The sequence below is a fragment of the Molossus molossus genome, unplaced genomic scaffold, assembly GCF_014108415.1.
Source record: "Molossus molossus isolate mMolMol1 unplaced genomic scaffold, mMolMol1.p scaffold_m16_p_1, whole genome shotgun sequence".
NCBI classification, from domain to species: Eukaryota; Metazoa; Chordata; class Mammalia; order Chiroptera; family Molossidae; genus Molossus; species Molossus molossus.
The window spans coordinates 49,239,700-49,262,046 of NW_023425344.1; the positions used below are offsets into that span (position 1 = coordinate 49,239,700).

General features: G+C 34.7%; 1 protein-coding gene across 1 annotated transcript in view; it reads right to left on the reverse strand.

The window, feature by feature from the left end:
- The window catches only part of TMPRSS11D (transmembrane serine protease 11D), a 61,497-nt gene extending 41,856 nt beyond the window's left edge, over positions 1-19,641 (reverse strand). Inside the window, exons 1-2 of the mRNA XM_036275885.1 lie at positions 19,570-19,641; positions 1,206-1,327 (exon numbers count right to left, since the gene is read on the reverse strand). Coding sequence (XP_036131778.1) covers positions 1,206-1,327; positions 19,570-19,577 — 130 coding nt within the window. The 5' untranslated portion in view covers positions 19,578-19,641. The remainder of the gene's footprint in view (positions 1-1,205; positions 1,328-19,569) is intronic.
- Positions 19,642-22,347: the final 2,706 nt, after the last annotated feature.

Below are 22,347 nucleotides of genomic sequence, written 5' to 3' on the forward strand. Positions count from 1 at the left end.
TAAAAAGTAACCTCAAAGTGTATTTTTAAGTGAAAAAAGCAGATTATAGCATGTATTATCTAGTGAAATTTGACACATTATATTCATCTATTTTAAAACATTTAAAATAATATTCCCTGAGATATTAAGATAAGTTATTTATTAATAAGCAAGGTATATGTATTCTTTATATTGTTTGTTTCTTGTCCATGTTTCCTATTTTTTTATTTAATAAAAATTAAAGAAAATAACGGAAACATAATAAAAGAACATAATTATTTTCAAAGTTTGTTTTTACTCCTTTCTTCTGCTTAATGCAAATTCACTTTTTATCATAACTGTTCTGTTAATAAGACTATGTTTTCAAGAGACAGATTATACATTAACAAATACTTAGGTACATCCAAATTTTAGGATTGAAACTTAAGGTTCTTTATAATATTTAATTTTTATTTTATCAGGTTATTAAATGGAAAAGGAAATCATGATATTATTAAAAAAAAAGCAAAATAGGCAAATTCTAGTATCAGAAAAGTATCAGGAGATTTTTTGCCTTTGGCTAGAATACTTTTGCCTGGGTAATAATGTTTATTGTACTAAAAAAGGCCAAAAGAGAGAAAAATATATAGATTGAGGAAAAATATAGAAATGAATACATATTTAAGAGTATATAAGTAAGAAATATAATTATTTTACATTAACAAGTAAAAGCAGCAATTAAAGAATGCCAAACTTTTAAAAATATTAGTTTCAGGTGTACAGCATAGTGGTTAGACAATGATATTTGCAAAGTGATCCCCTGATAATTCAAGTTCCCACCTGCCACCATACATAGTTATTACAGTATTGTTGACTACATTCCCTGTGTTGTACTTTATATTTCTGTGACTATTTTGTAACTACCAATTTATACTTCTTAATCCCTTCACCCTTTTTTCCCTCCCATTCCCTAAACTCTCTCCCCTCCAGCAACCATTAATTTGTTCTCTCTGTCTTTGAGTTTATCTCTGTTTTGTATCTTCCTTTATTTTGTTCTTTAGATTCCACATCTACATGAAGTCATATGTTATTTGTCTTCTTCTATCTTATTTTACTTAGCATAATCCGCTCTAGCTTCATCCAGTTTGTCGCAAATGATAAGATTTCGAGGAAAGTCAAACTTTAATCTGAAAGTATATTAGGTTATTTAGACTGAAGAGCGGCACTTTTAATCTTCTGATACTTACCAAAAGCTAAAAAGTGGATCAGTAGAGCTGTTGTAGCTGCCAGGATTAACACTCCTGCGACAACAATGAAGAACACTACATATGGATTTAGGAATCTTGAGGTTGATGGCACCCGGGGCGGCCTTTAAACAAGAGAAAAACATCAAAGGCTACTCATTTCATGAAGAGAAGCTATTCTTTTAGTGCTCATGATCACTTTCTGCCTTCCTAAGTCTCTCAGCTTGCACATGTTGTATTTATGGAAAACCAAGTGATTCTTGATAGAAATTTAGTCTTGGAAATAAATCTTACCTAGACAATATTCTCCTTAATGGTTTTTCTTTACAATATTCTCCTTAATGGTTTTTCTTTGCAAAATCTTTTAGCATTTTGTTGACATTTAGGTAGTTTGATAGAAGAATAAGGAAATCTGACCTGTGGTTTGCAATTGCTTTCTGTTTTTCTGCCAGTTGATGAAATTCTCAAGAATAATAACACATTGTACTCTATTTTGCTATAACTTCTTCCAGGACCCTAAGTTGGACACTTATTGTAGTAAGCTCCCTAACCTGGGCCCCATCTCCAGGACTGTACAGAAGAGAGATCATTTTGAGTGGGGAGAGGAGGAGGGAGTCAGAGCAGTAGCATTTTCCACTGTAATATTATCTGTATTATAAAAACGGAGTTGTGGCCAGAGGCTGAGAGCTAAGGTCCAGGAGAGCAGCAAGCCCCTGAAATGACTTAGAATGGCACCACCAGCAGAGGGTTTGTGTGATTTATGGCTTTTTCTCATGAATTTGTCAACTGCAGTGTAATCCAATATATTTGTAGTAAGACGGTATCTGTTATTGTGTTAGGTCTATGGCCCAGGTACTATCTTTTACACCATCTCCCTCCCACGACACACGCTCATACTGAGGAGGTTCTCAGAAGAGCTGAATATAAATTCCCGTTTTATCCCTTGTTTGATAGGAAATCATATTGTCATTTATCTGAAAAATAGAAATAATACTGTCCTCACAAGGCTGTTTTGAAGATCAATGAGGTTATGTTAGGTGCTATAAAGTATATATTTCTGGTTAAATCAGTTATCCACTGGGCTGTGAACACCTTGAGAGGAAAAATGGTATTCATGCTTATGTTTCTGACACTTTGTGGGGTACCTGGCATACATAAGTGGTTCACAAATATTTATATTTATAAATATTTGCTGCATGTGTTAACTCCTAGTCATATGTCTGATTTTTAATTAATTCATTAATTTTTGTTATAGATGTTTCTCCTTTTTTCATATTTCAGATTTTAAGGCTTTATAAAGCTGAAAAGCAGTTACCTGTAGCTAGAATATGGTCTGACTTTCATTTTTTCTATTTGTTTTGCCAACATTCTGGTGTAAGTGTGAAGGGAATGCCCTGAGGCCAGAGATTCCCAGACATTTAAGTTTCAAAGCAGGGTTGCCTTCTGGTGTCAGGGCTCTACCCAAATCACAGACTTACGGAAGGGCACCTCCTAACATTTTGCAGTGTACTCCCTGTATGTCATATGCTGAGGCTCTGGGACCAGTAACATGTCAGAAGATTATTGGAGGTGGACATAGAATTGCCAACTTTCAATTTTGTTGAATAAACACATTAACACTTAAACATCATTACTTAATAAAAGGGCATTTAAATATGTAAAAGTAGGAAGGACATGCTTTCAGAATAATAAAAAAAAAGATGAATAATTTAGCTTTGGCTTTGTGATGTCTTTTTACGCCATTGCTCTTTTTTGTTCATTTGGTCTATTAGTAAAAACTGATGTTCACTGACATTGATCCAGACACCAATGTTTAGGAACCAGATTTTTTTAGGAACCAGGTTTTTTGGAGAACCAGATTTTTTTAGGAACCAGATTTTTTGGAGAAAATTGGCACTTTGACATTTGTTGACTTTTGATCCTGTTACCTTATGGAGTTGTTGTGTCCATGACAAGTGATCACAAATGCACATGGTGTTTGGCATTTGTGAGTTCAGTGAATGTTAGTGGCTGCCCAGCAGTGGGAGAGCCAAAAGGAGACAGAGTTGGAGGCAAGGTTGAACCTAGAAACCCAAGTAAATTTAAAATTGATCGAGCCTCCTCAAGCAGGGATTGACTGTATTTCCAGAGGCGAACATGTCAAGATTTGTGAACATGGAGAGAGGAGGACTGAGAAACAAAGATTAAATTGGAGGTTCAAACCCAAAAACAAAAACCAAAGGCCAGAGTCATCATATGCTTTAGCTTGGATGAGCCTCCCACAGGAATGACTTTAGAGCCAATTTTGCTTCAGTTCATGGAAAACATCTTAAATTTAATGACTGAAAAGCATCATGAGGCATATGACTCAGTAAACAAAGGGTGTGGAGCCCAAATTTCCTTAATCTCACAAGCCATAGTTAATTACATAAGAATGGATTGTTCCACCCTGTAGAAATGGTGAAGAAATGTCTACTCTTTTTTCAGTGCAGACTTGTCCTCGAACCTTTTTGTATGTGGCAGACTCTAAAGCTTCTGCCAACACAAACTCAACTGTGGACAATATTTACTTTGTAAACTATTGGAGAAAATATGTCCCAGACACTGTCTAAATTCTGTTTCACAATGCAATGGAAATCTGTGCATGAAAAGACTTGGCTGTTAAAACAGGGTCCTGGTAAGTGAGCTTTTTAGTGCTTATGTTTCAACAATAAAACAAATATTCAGTTGTGATATGTTTCACCTGTTTTCCTTCCTCTTTTTTTCATTGACTTGGAAAAGTTACATGAATGTTGCAAAACGTATTCTATACTTTGGAGAGCTGATGTATCACATGTATTGCCAGTCTTCATGATGGTGTTGTAAAGTAGGTTTTAGGATCTTTGTTTTGAAGATGGACTCAGAGAATAAATAACTCCTAATTACTCAGGAATGACAGAACTGGAAAGGGAAACCAGGTTGGTTTGAAGCAAAGAACATGTATTTCCTCTCTCACGCTATGGGAGATGAGAAAGTTTAGGGACTCCCGTCTCTCTAGATCTGACTTGGGGAAGCACAGGGAATCAATATCCATTAAGTGTTGAGATTGTGTCTTACACATAGTAAGTGTGCAATAAAATAATTGTTGATTTAATTTTAAAGTGAAAGTACTGTATCAGATTTATGTAGGAATACTAATTAATCTTTGTAACACATAGTTATAACCAATATATGGCTATGGATTAACAGACCATTTGGCAATTGCAGGAAAACAGTGACAGGGTAATTGCAAATTTAGATACACATAGTATGTACATACAGGACTTTTAGACAATTTTGTGTTCATTTATATAAGACTTCAGGTATCATAGTAATGAAGATTTGCTCATGGTCATCTTCTCCTGCTATGTATTCTTCCTTGATTAATTCCATCCCATGCCATTGTTTCAGCAAGAACTCAGTAGGAAAATACTTCTGAGATAAATTTCCAGCCCAAACCTTTGTCTTTAAGCTCCACAATAACATTTTACTTATTCATTGGACAGCTTATGGATGCTTTATAACCTTCTTAAATATAACAGTTCATTATAAAACTGAACTTGCTATCTTTTCCCCCAGACTGCTTCTAATATTGGAGAATGTCACTACCATCTACCTGGTACCTTAAGTCAGAGATCCAGACATTAGCTGCACTTGGTCTTTCTTGGTGACTTCCCACATTCAAGACAGTCACTAGACAGTACTCATCTTAGCACTGACTCTTTCTCTCTATACCTTCTATTTCTTTCTTAATTCTGGCAGTTATCACCTTACTTATATTTCTTGAAGTGCCTCTTAACTGGTCTCCCTTCTTCCATTAAGTAATCAGTTAATTCAGAAACATTTGGTGGGTACTGGCAATGTTCTAGGTACTGAGAGTACAATGAAAAGAAACAGACAAATGTAGCAGGACTAAATTTTAGTTTGAAAGTACACTTAAGAGAAAGAAAGGAATAAGGTAAAAAAAATAATAAGAAAAAAGAGGCAGGGAAATGGAAAAGAGAGTGCTGAAAATGTAGACTGGATGTTCAGGGAAGGTCATGCTGAGAAGGTGACATTTCAATAAAGACCAGAAGCAGGTGAGTGAGCAAGCCATGAAGATACCAAAAATAATCTAGGCAGAGGGAAACACAGGCCCTGAGCTAGGAACTCTCCTGGTACATTTGGGGAACAGCAGGGAGACAGCTGGACAGAGTGGCGTGAGCAAGTTAGGGGTAGGGATATATTAGAGGGAGATAAAGTTAGAAAAGTAGGAGTAGGGTGTCAGCAGGAGAGAAAGGATCATGTAGAGCTTTGTATGTAAGGGCTTTGGTCTTTGTCTCAGAAAAAGAAAAACAGTCTTTGAGGGTTTTAAGCAACTAAATGACATCAGATCTCTTTTTTAAATAAGATCACTTTGGGAGATGCAGGGGAATAGTGGGCTGGGGATGGAGTGGGAGATGATTTAGGAAATCATTCATTGATTGAGGTGAGAGATGATGGAAGTTTAGGCTATGGTGGTAGCCTTGGAGGTGGTGATAAGTGATCAGAGTCTGGATATATTTTAAATTTAGACCATAGAGAATTTGCTGATGGTTCACTTATGAGATGTAAAATAAAGAGAAATCTAGATTGAATCTAAGATTTTTTTGTTTCTTTCCAATCAACCCTTTAAAATCCTTCAAGGAATTATTTTATTTTATTTTTTAATAGATCTTAGGTTCTTACACTCTTCCCTTCCCCTGCCTCATTTGAAATTTATCTATAGCTTTTCAAGATCCTCATGATGGCACCCAAACCTTCCACATGGCATTTAAAGTGCATCACAGTCACCTTTGCAACTTTAACTTCAGCCACATCCTCGCCTGCTCACTAATTCCCAGCCAGACACCTGGAGCATTTCCATTTTATTTTTAAGTTTCTTTCTTTTCCCACTGAGTAGTTTCTTTCTTGTGCTCTCACTGCCCCTCATCTGATCTCATATTCCCAATGAATTTCTCTATTCTAGCCCTTCCTTGTCCCTTCATGTGGTAAGTAATGATATGTTGCCTGTACCCATATCTAGGTTGTGACTCACGAAAGGTAAGAGATGCATCTTGTCTGTCAGGATATGCCCTGTCCTTAGGACAATACCCATTACAGAGTCCGCATTGAGCCTTGTTTATGAAAAAATTGATGAATGAGAATGCAGAGAGGAATTTAATAATAATTGTACAGTAGTTTGGAGGGACTTTATATACAATGGTATGTCATGCATTCTTGTTTTGCATTCTGACAAAATAGATAGGGGAATAATCTATTGAGTGCTTAATGTGTATTTGGCACTGTGTTGAGTTTTTCTACATCATTTAATTTAATCCTTGTAAATAACTCTAATTTACATATGATGAAATAGAGGCTTAGTTGCTCAGTTAGTAAGTGACAGAACTGGAATGTGAATCCAGGTCTGTCAAGCTCAAACTGCAAATATCCACACTGGATGGGAGAGGATTTTCTGTTAATTATCACATCATTGTTATTCATTTCTGTCACACTTACCATGTTATTATTGATGCTAAGAGATGGAATGTCCAAAAATATTTGTGCAGACCTTATCTGACAGGACATACAAACACATATATTTCAATATGTGTGTTTACATTATGTATAGGAGCGTTGGAGTTATGAAGAGTATGAAAGTGGTTCCAAAGTGACTTAAATCTATTTTAGTCAGTTTCATTAACTCTAGATGGTTACCACTGAGCAGGCAGTAGAGACTATCAAATTCAGTGGTTTAATTTTTTTTTTTTAAGTTGAGGAACACTTCAAACAAGGTCTTATCTGGAAGCTCAATAATAGAAAACAGATAAAAATGGAGTAGCTTTTCTGTTTTAATTTGAGATAGGAGAAAATGATCTATTTTCTCACTGATTAGTCTAACTCAGTATATCAATTTGATAAGCTTGGGTACACTGTAAAAGGAAAGAGAGACACAGAGGATTAATTAGGATCGTGCAACTGGATGGTGGCAGAGTCAGTACCACATGTTTAAGACTTCTTGAGTATATTTGTTTTATTAAATTATGCATTCTGAAAACTCTAGGCTTATCTGGAAGATAAGAATCCTATCCTTTGTAAAGTACAGCATAGGGAAAATATAGTCAATAATATTGTAATAAGTATGTATGGTGTCAGATGGGTTCTAGACTTATCCGAGTGATCACTTCGTAAGTTATATAAATGTCTAATCACTGTGCTGTACACCTGAAACTAATATAATACTGTACGTCAACTATACTTGAACAAAAAATAATTTTGTTTTTGAATCACAAATATGTAACACTCTATGTGCATGTACCTTTGGCAGGCACTGCATGACATTTAAAAAAATTCAATGATCTACTTTCCAGTACATTTGTTATCTTGGGTAGATTATACATAAGTTTATATTTCCTGAAGATATAAATCACTTTATACTTCCTGAGAATACAAAGGCTGGGCAAGTATTGAGGGACCCATGCTATCATGCCTTTGTGAGAATTAGAAAAAGGCAACTTCTCTGGGACACAGAGACAATGATAAAAGCCGCTCCTTGGGCTGCATCCAGTTCCACTCTGGGACAGACAGCTTGGCACAGAGCATAGGTTCCATATCTGCTTCCAATCTTCCCCCGAGTCATCTATTTAATATATTGCACAAACTATACAACTGTATAGAGCAGCCCTGTAATAATGTGTTGGAATGTGATAATCTGCTACTTGTAGGGAAAACCGATGTAGGATTCAAATTCTTCTCACAAAGTTTGCAAGTTGATATGAACAAATGACTGGTATGTATGTATATATGCATGTATGTATGTGTGTGTGTGTAAGTTTGTAATGGTTAAGTTGGGAGTTGATGATGCTTCATGAGAACCTGCTGCCAATGAAGCTAAGAGTATAGGTTCACTTGTTTCATAGACTACTTAAGTTTTTCCTTTCCTGGGAATCAGGCTCTTTTTAATAGGCCTAAGTCCTAGAGTCAGCACCATGAGAGGGTGTGGCCACAATAAGGCAAATCTACCTTTACTGCTGGGAGAAAAATAAATGCCTTCCCTGGTGATGCTCTATTTATACTTTGTATAATTGGTTCTAAACTTGAAGAAATCATTTTCATATATGGAAGTCCATGGGCATGTTTCTTCATTTTATTGTTATTATGGCATTGAAATATACTTCAAGTTGATTTACAGCAATTACTACCTGATTTTAAAAGATTTTACTGGGTTCTAGTAATTAAGGTCACATTAAACAACTATTAAAGAAGAAAATATGGTAGATTATGCTTCATCTTAGTATATCAAATCTTAATTTATTTGGACGCTACTAAATTGAAAAACAGTTCCAGTTTTGTAATATATTCTTTGTTAATCAGGTTCACTTTAGGTTTCTGCAAAAAGTAAGGCAGGTGCTGAATTTTTTAATTAAAAAATTACCATTTCTTCTTTTTGAGATTTTCTTGGTTCTAATATCAGTCATGTTTTTGAAATGAAGGGTCTGAGATTAACTGAGTAAAAAAGAAAAAAGAAAAAAAGAACTCATGGATATGGACAACAGTATGGTGACTGCAGGATGGGAAGGGGTGGATGGAGGTGGAAGAGGGCATAGAAGGGATAAATGGTGATAAAAAAAAAATAAATGTCATGCAAAATGTAAAAGTAAAATTAAAACAGAAAAAAATTTAATTAATTGACTTTAAACTGAGCATAGTGTTTAATCTTACTTTGTAAAAGACATTCAAGGGGATATGAAAGGAGAACTGGAATTAGGAGATTTACATCATAGAGTCAGCTTTGAGTAATTATTAATAGAAGATGTCTGGAGACTACTGACTGACAAAGAGTCAGTTAAAGATTTAAAGGTATATTCTGGTTACTACCCTACTAAACTTAAGGTATACTTGCTTTTAGAAGAAAGGCTATTTTTGCTATAACTGTACAGATGCCCAAAGAGTGGGTTCTTGCTTCCATAATTGAGATTATGAAGCCTTTTTAGTGTGTAAATTGGCACAGTGGCATTATGGTAAATGGTGGCATCATCTACAAAGGTGAGCCTACCTAGGTGATTTGAATACAACAGAACAGATGGAAATATTTCTCCTAGAACTTCATGGTGCTGATATTTTAAGAATATTTTTCTAGGAGACACAAAATTCACAAAGTGATGAAAGTAATACTTTTGTGACTTGACTACTGTTGAAGGATGTGTACCTAGTGTTTCAATACCAACACTGTAGCAAAGAAAGACCTGACACAGGTTACTGATCTCCTTGCTAATTAGGGTTAGGAAGAGGCTGGCATGTATTCTAGAGGTCACTGCCCAGTGTTAGTTTTCTTCTGAGTTCTAAAAAGTCAGCTATTGATAGACCCTTTGAGCCCACAGGAGTTCCAAAGCAAGAGACTGTTTAATTGAAGATTTGCTTCTGTGTCCATTTTCTTTAAAGAGCACTTTTTCATTCCTGGATTTAGTTTTAAAACTTGGTTTTCTTTCTCTTTTCCCTTAAAATTTTTTTAAAATATGTTTTTATTGATTTTTTTTTAGAGAGAGAGGAAGGGAGAGAGAGATAGAAACATTGACGTGAGACAGAAACATCAATGAGCTGCCTCCTGCATGCCTCCTATTGGGGATTGAGCACAAAACCCAGGCATGTGACCTGACCAGGAATTGAACCAGGACCTCTCAGTCCATGGGATGACACTTAATTCACTGAGCCACACTGGCCTAGCTCTTTTTGCCTTTTTAAAATTCTTTCTCTTCTTTTATTTTTCTTTGCTCTTAATATGATCTTTAACCTTACTGGCACCACATTATTTTTCTAGCTTTCTGCAAATTACAAAGAAATATTAATGACAGTATAAATATGATATTTGATTGTCAAAATGAATACTTGAAATTGTTTATATCCATTGAGATGATGAAAATGTTTTGAAATTGGATTTTGGTGATGCTTGCACAACTCTATAAATATGGTATAAAGCACTGAATTAATTGTACAATTAAACATGTGAACTTTTTGGTATGTTATTACATCTCAGTGAAGCTGCTGAAAATTAAATTTATCTTTAATGATTGTTAGGTTAATGTAATAAAATTATCAAGCTTTCTGTAAATAGTTGACAATGAGGGTAGGCTTGATCTCACAATAACCAAAAAGGACTCAGTAACCTGTTTAGTTCAAGTTTCAATGCTGTTTTCTAGAAAACAGTTCTCAGTCAGGTACTGGAATCCAGGGGTGTGTTATTGTTGATGGTAATCAACTTGTTACAAATAATAGTTAAAGCCTCAGAGTTTTGAAATCATTTACTTCTTACACAATTTGGAGCAGCTAATTCTAACATAACATTTCTCTCACTCATTTGCTTTTTCTTATTTTGCGTGGTGGGGGTGGGGTGTGGTTGTGTTACAGGTAAGGCATTTGGAATTGCTTATAAGCCTGGTCAGATCCATGGGAAAGAGTGATTTTTTACATCTTCATCCAAAGATGTGTTTTCCTGATTTTAGAGAGAGAAACATGGATGTATGAGAGAAATGTTGATCAGTTGCCTCTGTAGATGTCCTGGCTGGGGATGGAACTCAAAACCTAGGCATGTGCCCTGACCCCATGCCCTGACTGGGAATCAACCAACAACCTCTCCGTGTACAAAATGATGCTCTAACCAACTGAGCCATACTGGCCAGGGCAAAAAGAATAATTTTATTGAAGGCTTCCAACTTTTGTTTCCTAAAATCCAAGTACATAAACAATCCTTTTCTGCTATAAGGTCAGTATAAAATGTTCAAAACCTTACCTTATCGCTTTGTCAAAATATACTGATCCTAATACAGAACTGGATACATGTTTGCTTTTTACATAAAATAAGTGAGTAAAGGACTTAGGAGCCCTTACTCCTGGTTCAATATGACCTGATTTATAATACTAAATTGCAAGTGTCAGGATATTTCATTTTTCCTACAAAGTGTGTCCCAGTGGGGTGAGGAATTTGGTATATCACACTCCAGAGAAGCACAAGGCAGCACCCCACCCCAAGGTGTTCATCTTCCAATATTTGATTTGACTATGACATGTTGATCCAAATATAAAAAAGATTCTAATAACTGCCAAGCAAACAATCCTGCTTAATTTGTATAGAAGGATATATAACAGGTTTTTAGCATTATTTGCTGAAGAAGGGGAGCAGGGAGACAGAAAAGGAGGTATTATGCATGATGAGGTAGAAGAAAGAAAAAAAATCTTATATAATTATATGCCCAATTTAAAGAAGTAAAAATCTATTAATAAAGGATCTAAGGCAAGAAAGGCATTTCAGCACAAACTGAATGTAATAAGTTAGGTTTGATATGAGAGAGAATCCAGAAATTTCCTGGAACTGTTCTCTCAGTGAAACTAGAAGAGTGAAGGCTGGATTCAGAATCCCATGTGTATTTATCATGGTTAGTTCTACTTAACTATATCTAGTAAAAGATAATTATTCTCATGAAAAAAAAGTGGCTTTTAATGAATCATGGACCAAACCCAAGATTAGTTATTTTACGTACTCTTGAGTAATATTTGGTTGCATCAATGTGTTTTTTGAAGCAACACCTTGTACTCAACCTCTTCTGGATTTAATCATGCTGGCTTCTTGCCTAGATCATCTACAAAAGCAGAGGAAATATTTGAGATTCTCAGTATCATTTGTCCAGGATGATTTTGTGTCATAATGAAATGATCAGAGTTCCAAGATCTCTGGTACTAATTTTCTGAGACCTACACAGTAGAATGTATTCCTCAGAGCTAAGAAAAAATGCATATATATCTGTTATCTTAGTGGAGTACTACGCAGTGGTAAGAAAGAAAGATCTCTTATCCTTTGAGACTACATGGAGGGACCTGGAAAATATCATTCTAAGTGAAACAAGCCAAACAGAGAAAGACAAATTTCATATGATCTCACTTATTCGTGGAATATAATGAACATAACAGTTTGAGGAATGGGGAAGTCCCAGAGACGCAGAAGCAGGGTACAGACTGACAATCCCCTAAGGAGTGGGGAGGTGGGGGAGGGATGAACCACAGAACTTACGCATGTATGCATGAACAGTGGACATGGACAACAATCTGGGGAAGGGACAGGGAGGGGAGGGGGGGGAATCAGTGGGGGAAAAAGGAGAATCATTTGTAACAAAAATTAATCAATAAAAACAATAAAAAAAAAAAAAAGAAAGCAGTATGCGTAGTGGGGGGAAATTGTTGAAGTGATCAGAAAAGCTGGTTGACATGAGGCAAATCACTTCTCTGGACCTATTTTCTCTTTTGCCATTAAATGAAGAATCAGCGTGTTTATTTAATATCACCTTCACACTGGTTTTTCCTCCTCCCTTCTTCACAGGATGGCACCTTCTTGCTTCCATTATCACTCTGTTAGGTATATTCTGTCTCCTGTACTACACACTGTCCATTTTTGCAAATACTTTATTTCTTGTGAAGGTCAGTCTGCTTAAGTGTACCCTATCTGTCTCCCCATCCCCATACCTCTCCCCTCTGCAGTAGACTGTAAGTTCCATGAGAGACATAGCAGTTGACAGCACAAACTCTGAAGCTGGACTATGGGTTCAAATTCCCTTCTGTCATTCACCTGCTGTGTGAACTTGGGAAATTGCCTAAGTTATCAATTTCATTATCTGCCAAAAGGAAGTGACCATAGAACTTACCTCCAGGTTGTTATGAGGATAAATGAGTTAAAATTTTATTAACACAATTAGAATAATGTCTGCCACAGGGCCCTACCTATGTCAGTGCTTGGTCAATCAAGTAATTGAGGGCAGGAACTGATTAAAATTAGTTCTCTACTGCTCTGAAAGATTTCAAATGATCTGTTCTATAAGTGAATCTGTAAATGAAAGAACAGGTTAGCTGATGGACAGAAGGCTCTGTCTACTCTGTGAATAGTACCATGGCTTCTAGCATAGGCATAAACAGCCACACACAGAGGGGATTCTTGAACAAATGCATGCGTTTACTCAATTTATTCTATTTTTATAGAAATATTCCAGTGAAATACTAGTCCTGTATTTCATGCCTGCCTTCAAAGCTTCGAAGAACAGGTTGACTTTCTTGTTAGGGGCTAATTCTGCCAATGACTTTAATTTGAAGCCAGTACTCATTTACAATCTGAAAATCCTAGTGCCCTTAAGAATTATGCTAAATCTACTCTGCCTGTGCTCTATAAATGCAACAACTAAGCCTGCATGACAGAACATCTGTTTACAACAGTGTTTACTGAATATTTTAACCCAGTATTGAGAACTACTAAAAAATAAGATTCCCTTCAAAGTATTACTGTTCATTAACCATGTATGTGCTCATGCAAGAGCTCTGATGGAGATGTACAATGAGATTCATGTTGTGTTCATACGTGTAAACACAGCATACATTCTTCAACCCATGGATCAAAAAGTAATTTAGACTTCCAAGTATTATTGTTTTAGAAATACATTTCATAAGGCCATATCTACCATAGGTAGTGATGTCTCTGATGAATCTTGGAAAAATACCTTGAAAACCTTCTGGAAAGGATTAATCATTTTAGGTGCTATTAAGAACATCTGTGATTTATGGGAAGAGGTCTTCAAAATATCAACATAAATAGGAGTTTGGAAGAAGCTGATTCCAACCCTCAGGGATGACTTTGAGGGTTTCAAGATCTCAGGGAGGAAGTAACAGCAGATGTGGTGGAAATAGCAAGAGAACTAGAATTCGAAGTATAGCCTGAAGATGTGACTGAATTGCTACACTCTCATAATAAAACTTTAATGAATGAGGAGTTGCTGCTTATGGATGAGCAAAGGAAGTGGCTTCTTGACATAAAACTAATTCTGGTGAAGGTGCTAGGAAGATTATTGAAATGACAACAAAGGCTTTAGAATATTACATAAAACTTAGTTGATAATGCAGTAGCAGGATTTGAGAGGATTGACTCCAAGTTTGAAAGAAGTTTTACTATGAGTAAAATGCTATCAAACAGTATCGCATAACATAGAAAAATCATTCCCAAAGGGAAGAGTCAATTGATATAACAAAATTTATTGTCTCATTTTAAGAAATTGCCACAGCTGCCCCAGCCTGCAACAACCTCCACCCCGATCAGTCAGCAGCCATCAACATTGAGGCAAACCCTCCACCAACAGAAATAGTACGACTCGCCGAAAGCCCAGATGATGGTTAGCATTTATAAAATGTTATTGTACACTTAATAAATGACAGTTTAAACATAACTCATATATACTGGGAAACCTAAAAATTCATGTGACCCATTGTATTACAATATTTGCTTTATTGTAGTGGTCTGGAACCGAACCGAAATATCTCGGAGGCATGCCTGTACACACCATGTAAAACATAATTTTGATCCTATTTATATGAATTTCAAATGTGGGTAGAACTAAATGATATGTTATTTGGGGATTTATCCATGAGTAGTAAAACCTTAAAGATAAGGATATTTAGATACCATGGAAGGTAGCAGTTACATTGGGCAAAGTGTGGGGAGGACAATTAGTAGACAAGATGTAATTGGGGAGGGACCCTCAGGTCTTCTAAAATACTGGTGATGCTATTTTTTCTTAATAAATTTGGAGTATCTAGAAGTTTATTTTTACACTTAGTCTTTATGTGTGATATATTTCACAATTAAAAAGTTTTAAATTAGTAGAGGTGAATGGGAGAAGAAAATAGGAATGGAGGCAGTAGGTCTGGACCAACTTTCGAAGAGGAAAGAAGAGGAGGAAAGGAGAAATGCAATAGTTGGAGAAGGGATGTGGGTCAAGGGAGGATTTTAATTTTTAACCGGAGATAGTATGATATGTATTTATGCTGTTGGGAAATTTTCTGCAGATGGGTAAACTGTATGTTTTAATCCATTCTTTACTATATTAAACTCAGGCTGATATCCCAGTTAAGTAAGATAGTCCGTAAAAACTTGTCCAGGTTGGAAAAAATATGTTCACTGGCTCTGTTTAATGTACTGCCTTGAAGCCTGAGCTCGCATATCTTTTTTTTTTTTTAATTTTTAATTTTTTTTATCCTCACCAGAGGACATTTTCCCATTTTTGTTCAGATAGAGTGGGAGGGAGAAAGAGAGAGAGAGAAAAACATTGACATGAAAGGGACACATCGAGTGGCTGCCTCCTGCATGACCCCAACTAAAGCCGGGGACAAATTACAACCAAGGTATGTGCCCTTGACTGAACCAACCCTGCGACTCATTGGTCCGTGAGCCGACACTCTAACCGCTGAGCCAAACTGGCCAGAGCTCACATATCCTTTTATTAATCACTGGTATATTTTTTCATAGCTCTGGCAAATGGATATTGTAGTTATTCAATAGAATCTGCCATTTTCTTTTTTCAGAGTTAGTTATTAGTATAAACTTTTCCAAAGTCAATTTTATTTCCAGTCATCTTAGATAGTTACTCACTGAGTGGTGTTAGACTTGGGATGGTGTTTTTATTTTACATATTATGAACATATACTAAGTTTAGACTTAAAAATACTGTGAAATACTAAAATAATGGCTTTTTTTTTTGGCTCAAGAGAAAGGGATCCTTCAAGTTGGAGTAACACCTTTTAAGAAATTGGATTGGATATCTTCAGGTTTCCTTACAATAGTAGATATTGATTCTTGTCCTCATGATTTATTTTAGGGGTGTCAACCATAGCCATCTCGGGAGCTGGAGTGGCATAAGAGTAAGGTAAGTAACAAATCTCTGAGGCAATAGCTTGTGAGTGCATTCCAGGGGACAAACTGACAGTGGATGTGAGGATTTGATGGAAAATATATTATCCTAGGTGATTGACTGCAGCTGACCATCATATGTATTATATAATTCCATCATCACTTCCCCATTAGTAAAACATTTATTAACCTAATATAATATGGTTTTATTTATTTTTTTTATCACTACCATTAGTAAAACATTCTGACCAAATTCAGCAACAGTTTTAGTATGTGGACTGAGGGCTTTGTGGGCAAATACTTGTACTTTATATGCACCATTTAAATGTACTTGCCTAGTTTCTATTAAGATATATATCCTTTGCCTAATGATTTGCAATTTTAAGCATTTTTTTTTGAGGAAAGAAATAATTATGTTTTTATTGTTGAAAGTATTATAGATGTCCCCCTTTTTACTTCATTTAAAATAGCAAACTGTAAACCAGAACTGAGACACCAAGGCATAGTTAGGAACGCATTTTTGACAGGTAAGCCTCCCCCCACCCTCACCACCCTTTGCTTCATGTTGTCTTTGACTTTTAAGAGGCAGGCACCTGACTAATTTTCTTTGGGAAGAAAATAGAAATAATTATTATAGTAGGAGGAGTCCTACTGGGACTTAATCTGTTTCTAAACTGAGATAAGCCCATTTACCCTAAATCTTCATCCTGTTCTCACTTTTAATGTAGTTCAGTGAATATAGACACTCTCTTTTTAGTGGATCTGAAGACATCTGGAATATCTGAGGATTTTAAAGGAATGATGACTACATCATGGTAACACAATCACCCAATTTCCTGGGCCCTATGGTAGGATTTTTTTTTTTTTTTTTTTTTTTTTCGGAGAAGGGAAGAACAGGTGGTGAGAAAAGAAACACACCCTCTTTGCAACCTTTAGGAGAAGACAACCTGGAGGAGGTCTGGCAGTTTGATTTATATGTAAAAGTAATCAAACCACCTAAGAGGGCCCATTCTCAACCAAAGATATTTCAGAATTACTGGGAGATTTACTTAAAAATTATCTAGAATTACCTAAAAATATATCATAAGTTTTCATTTCACCTCTTCTACCCTATTTGAATACCTTGCTCCCTCAGAGCATATGAAGGGATTGGAAAATAGTGGAGTTTGAGACTTTTTTTTCAAATTGCATTTCTTTTTTTTTTAATTTTTTTCTTTTCTTTTTTTTTTTATCCTCACCCAAGGACATTTTTCCATTTTTTGTACAGATAGAGTGGGAGGGAGAGAGAGGAAGGGAGAGAGAGAGAGAAACATCGACGTGAAGGGACACATCGAGTGGTTGCCACCCGCACGACCGACCAGGGCCGGGGACAAACTGCAACCGAAGTACATGCCCTTAGCGGGAACCAAACCCGGGTCTCTCCGGACCGCAGGCCCACGCTCTAACCGCTGAGCCAAACTGGCCAGGGCTCAAATTGCATTTCTTTATGCTGATGGGAATATTCCATCAGAGAAGGAAAATTTATGTTTTAATCAATTCCTTGCAATATTAAACTTACACCAGTGTCCTGGATTAGAAGTAAGGCTGTCATTACAAAAATGTGTCTATTTTTTTTAACACCCTAGGCCATTTGACTATGCTCTACCCTTCCCATTGAAAATTCTGCTCTTTATTCATGTTGACAGAAGGAATTGTTCCCCACTACTGGGTCCTCAAATTGATGAATGAGGGTCCATAAGTTATTTTCGAAATTTTTATCAATTTGGTATAATAACTCTATTTCAATCTGATAAAAACCAGCCAACCAATAAACAAAATTAATTGGAAGTTATATTATTTTATGTTAATAAAAAGGAAAAATAAGTTGGTTATTATTAGATGCAACCTATTTAAGAGACAAAATATTTTAAATCATGATCCACAGAAACCACAATTCCAAAGAAGAGCTATTTGTGGTTGTCAAGTTTGGTTTTGATTCAGTGTCATATTTCCTGTTAGGATGGATCAATTTAGAAATTAGGTTGATTAAAGGAATACTGAAATTATACATCTTTTAAAATTATTTGCATTGTTTACATGTCTTCTCTTTCCTTTGGATGACTTTTAATGTATATTTAGCTGCTTATAAGGGTCAATTTTTTAAAAATCAGAGAAATTCCTTTGTAAAATTAAAAAATGTTTAGCAAAATACATTTTAAATTGTATTGTGATTACTAAAAACTATATTACATTGTTATAAGACATTTGTGAATAATGGAAAAAATAAACTAACAACCACTTTAATACAACAAACATTATTGGTGTTTTCTAGTCTAGTCCTCATTAGACTTTTTCACATGTATAGCTTTCCAAAGTGATAGTTGATAAGTAAATTCAATTTGTGATTTGTTTTTCACATAAAGTGAGAACAAACACAATATATACATTAATTCATAGATTTTGACTTATTTTAATAAATTTGTTATATCAAATAGACAAAATAAAATTAATATTATTTTCTTTGTTACTGGTAATTATGAATTATTATTTATTGTTGAAAATGGGCTGCTACCCATTTTCAAGCTCTTATATATGTACATATTCAAATTCATATTATTGTACATATATTTTAATTTATTTTTAAAATTTATTTTTCAATTATAGCTGACATACAATATTATATTAGTTTCAGGTGTACAACAGAGTGATTATACATTTATATACATTACAAAATGATCACCACAATAAGTCTAGTACCCATCTGGCATCATACATAGTTATTACAATATTATTGACTATATTTCCTATGCTGTATTTTATATCTCTGTGACTACTTCTATGACTGGTAGTGTGCACTTTTGTTATTTATTATTAAAATGATTTGAATTTTGGTTGAATTTTCTAAAGTTTGGGATACTTAAACTCAATTATACTTAACATAGCCAACACACTATCCATGCTTTTATTTATTGCCCTTTTAAAATCACATCATTACTATATTTTTCTGTCATGAAAAATAATTTATACATTCATAGATGCACACACAAAAGCATCAAACTATATAATGATTTTGAGATTGTCCTATCTGACTCTGACTTAATTTACAACTTGTTTTATGTGAAAGTATGTAAAAATAAATATTTGTTAACTGAAAACAAAACTAGACAAATACTACTTTCCTCTTAAGTATCAACAAGAATGTATCTGAAAATAATGATACTGTAAGTATATAAAAAGTAAAAAAAGTTCAGGATTCATTACATACTTAATAGTCAGTAATGATACTGTAACAGGAGTGAAAATTCAGAATCCTCAAAAAAAAATTAAAATAGCGGAAGAATTTTTTACTGATTTTATTTTTTAATGTTCACACATCACTTTTTGAAAAGTAAAACATGAGAAAACAAAAACATTTCCTTATTTAAAGATATGATATCATAATGCCATCATCTCTTTAGGTTTTCTTCATTTTGCAAAAAATTCAGTCAAGCAGCCAAGAGTCTTATTTAAACAATATCAAGCATATTATTGAAAAATATCTAAGAGTGTTAATGAAATGTCCAGAAAAGTAACTAGAAGACTGCTAGACACAACCCAAATTTTTAAAGCTTTAGGCTATTTTTCACACACTCTAAGACATAGTAACACTTCTAAAACTACAGAGGCAAAAATAGGACTTACCTATACATTTTAATGCTGGATAATGAAGACGTTCTTTTTTTCTGTTGCTCTGAGATTTTTCTCTCAAGTGAATGACTGTCATGTATTCTGTGTGTTTTATGAAAGAACTGAAGTCAAAGGAGGAAATCCCATGTGATTAATACCAACTTGTTAAACAAGTTTAAAGGAATCAAGTTGAACCAATAGTATATCTTGTGGAACAGAATCAGAAATAGACATACAATTTCACAAATCAGGAAGAATTTCATTTATTCTGGTAAATTGTGACGTAACAGGTACTTCGTAAAAGCCTACAACTACTCCACATACTTTAGGGCATTTATTTTTTATTTAAAGAAGATGTGGCACACTTGTCTGAGTTATCATTTTGTCACATATCTCAAGGACGGTCAGAAAATACTTTCCATATGTCAATGGGTAGTACTACTTTTGAATTTTCCTTTAATACTGTTTTTCTCTATAGTATATGAACCAGGGATTTAGGGAAGTAATTGAGAAGGTGTACAAAGTTGTAGGATAAGCAAGCATAATGGTTGAAACTAAAATTTACTTTGTGGTTTTCCAAGTATGTCTTTTGAAAAAAAGTATTCTAATTAGTTACTACTAGTAGATGACTAGATGGAGTGTAGCATGAGTATGTGTAGGGTTAGGGTAAGGATGGAATGTTGGGTGGTGTCTGCAGCAGGGGCTGAGCCCAAGAAAGCATAGAGGCAAAATAAAGTAGAAGTGAGAGAAAACATTTCTGTCTAGTGTGTTGAAAAGAAGTAGGAGAAAATTTGGAATGTTATGCTGGGGTTACTTTGTGAGAAATAATGGATGCTAAAGAATTGGCATGTATAATAGAATTAGATTGAGTGTTAAATATTGACTGAATTCTAGTCTCGACTTTTCCACCAACTAATTGGGTAGCCTAAGGGCAGAAAATCACTTATTCCTCTAAGAGTCTCATTTATCTACTGAGAAATGAGAAGCTGAATCAGGTGGCCTTAGAGGATGTTTTCAACTCCAAAATTCCATGACTACCTTATACATCACTGATAACTAATAACTAATAAATTCACACTAGACTACAACTTAAGAAGTGTTCAATTATACATTTGTTATGTAATGTGCAAACCAAACATTTAGGGGCAGAAATTAGTGAGTTTCTCCCTTGCTTTGTCTTATATATTTGCATCAGATTCTGTATTTCATGTGTGATATTCTGATGCTTTTTCTTTCTTTGGTAAAAAGAATGAAAGATTATTTTTAGAACTTTTGAACAAAGTTAACTAAACAAACAATACTCATTTCACATGTTAACCTTTAAGTACTTTTCATGTATTTTTCACATGGTTCTATCATAATATATAACTTTGTATTATGCTTATTATATTTAATGTTATTTTATAACCATATCCTTGCATTACTAATTTTTATTTCTAGTAGCTGTATAATTCCTGGTAGCTATACATGTATCCAAGAGCTGTATAAAAATTATATTATAACTTTTTATTTTGATATAATTTCAAATTTACAGAAAACCTGTCAATATAGTACATAGTTTCATCAATTATTAACTATTTTAATGGCTGCATTTTAAAGGGTGAATCATATTACACTGACTAGATTCATTGTAAAAGACTGAAACCACCTCCTGATATGATGTATTGATATGTATATGTGTGTGTGTTTATTTATTTATTGTTGATGTTTCTTTCAATGACCACCTTCACAAACATAGTTGTTGTTTTTTCCACCCTAATGCTCAATTTTTCTTTGATATAAATGAAAGGGATTATTTGGCCAATTATTTAAAATTTACTTTTGTTTTAATAATTTTTTCAAGGATGTGAAGTATTGTCTTCTGTATTTGTTGACAGCCCTTTTTCCAGATGCTCTTTTCCCTCCATCTTTGTGTTTCCTGGAGTACTCAGCAAAGGCCTTTTTAATGAGTATGTGCTTAGTCAAAAAGTATTGTTTGAATGTCTAATAACAGAATGTATTAATGTAGATCCTGGTGCCCTATCACTATTCACAACAAAACTTGAGGATGAGTCAGGGGAGTGGCATGGGGAAAACTGCGTTCTGTCTGAAAGTGACTTCCTGCTTGTCTGGAATGAGCTCAACCCAAAGAGAGCTGGGGCATGAAATTGTGGTTTGTGCAGCAAAGGATTTGTTTCTAATAGGGACTAGTTCAAACGATTGCTCTTTTTAAAGTTTTTTTTTTTTTAATTTTTCAATTACAGTGGCATACAATATTATATTAGTTTCAAGTGTTCAACATAGTGATTTGACATTTATATAACTTATGAAGTGATTACCCTGCTAAGCCTAGTATCCATCTGACACCATATATGGTTATTGCAATATTATTGACTAAATTTACTGGGCTGTACTTCATATCCTAGTGACTACTTCTATGACTGCCAATTTGTACTTCTTAATCCCTTACCTTCTGTACTCCTCCCCCAGTCCCTCTCCCATCTGGCAACCATCAAGTTGTTCTCTGTATCTATGAGTTTATTTCTTTTTTGTTTGTTCATTTTATCTTTTTTTTGGATTCCACATATAAGTGAAATCACATAGTATTTGCCTTTCTCTGTCTGACTTATTTCACTTAGCATAATAGCTTCTTCATCCAAGTTGTTACAAGTGGCAAGATTTCATTTTTTTTTTTTATGACCGAGTAATAATCCATTGCATATATGTACCACATCTTCTTTATACATTGGTCTATCTGTGAACTCTTAGGTTGCTTCCTTATCTTGGCTATTGTAAATAATAGTGCATGAACAT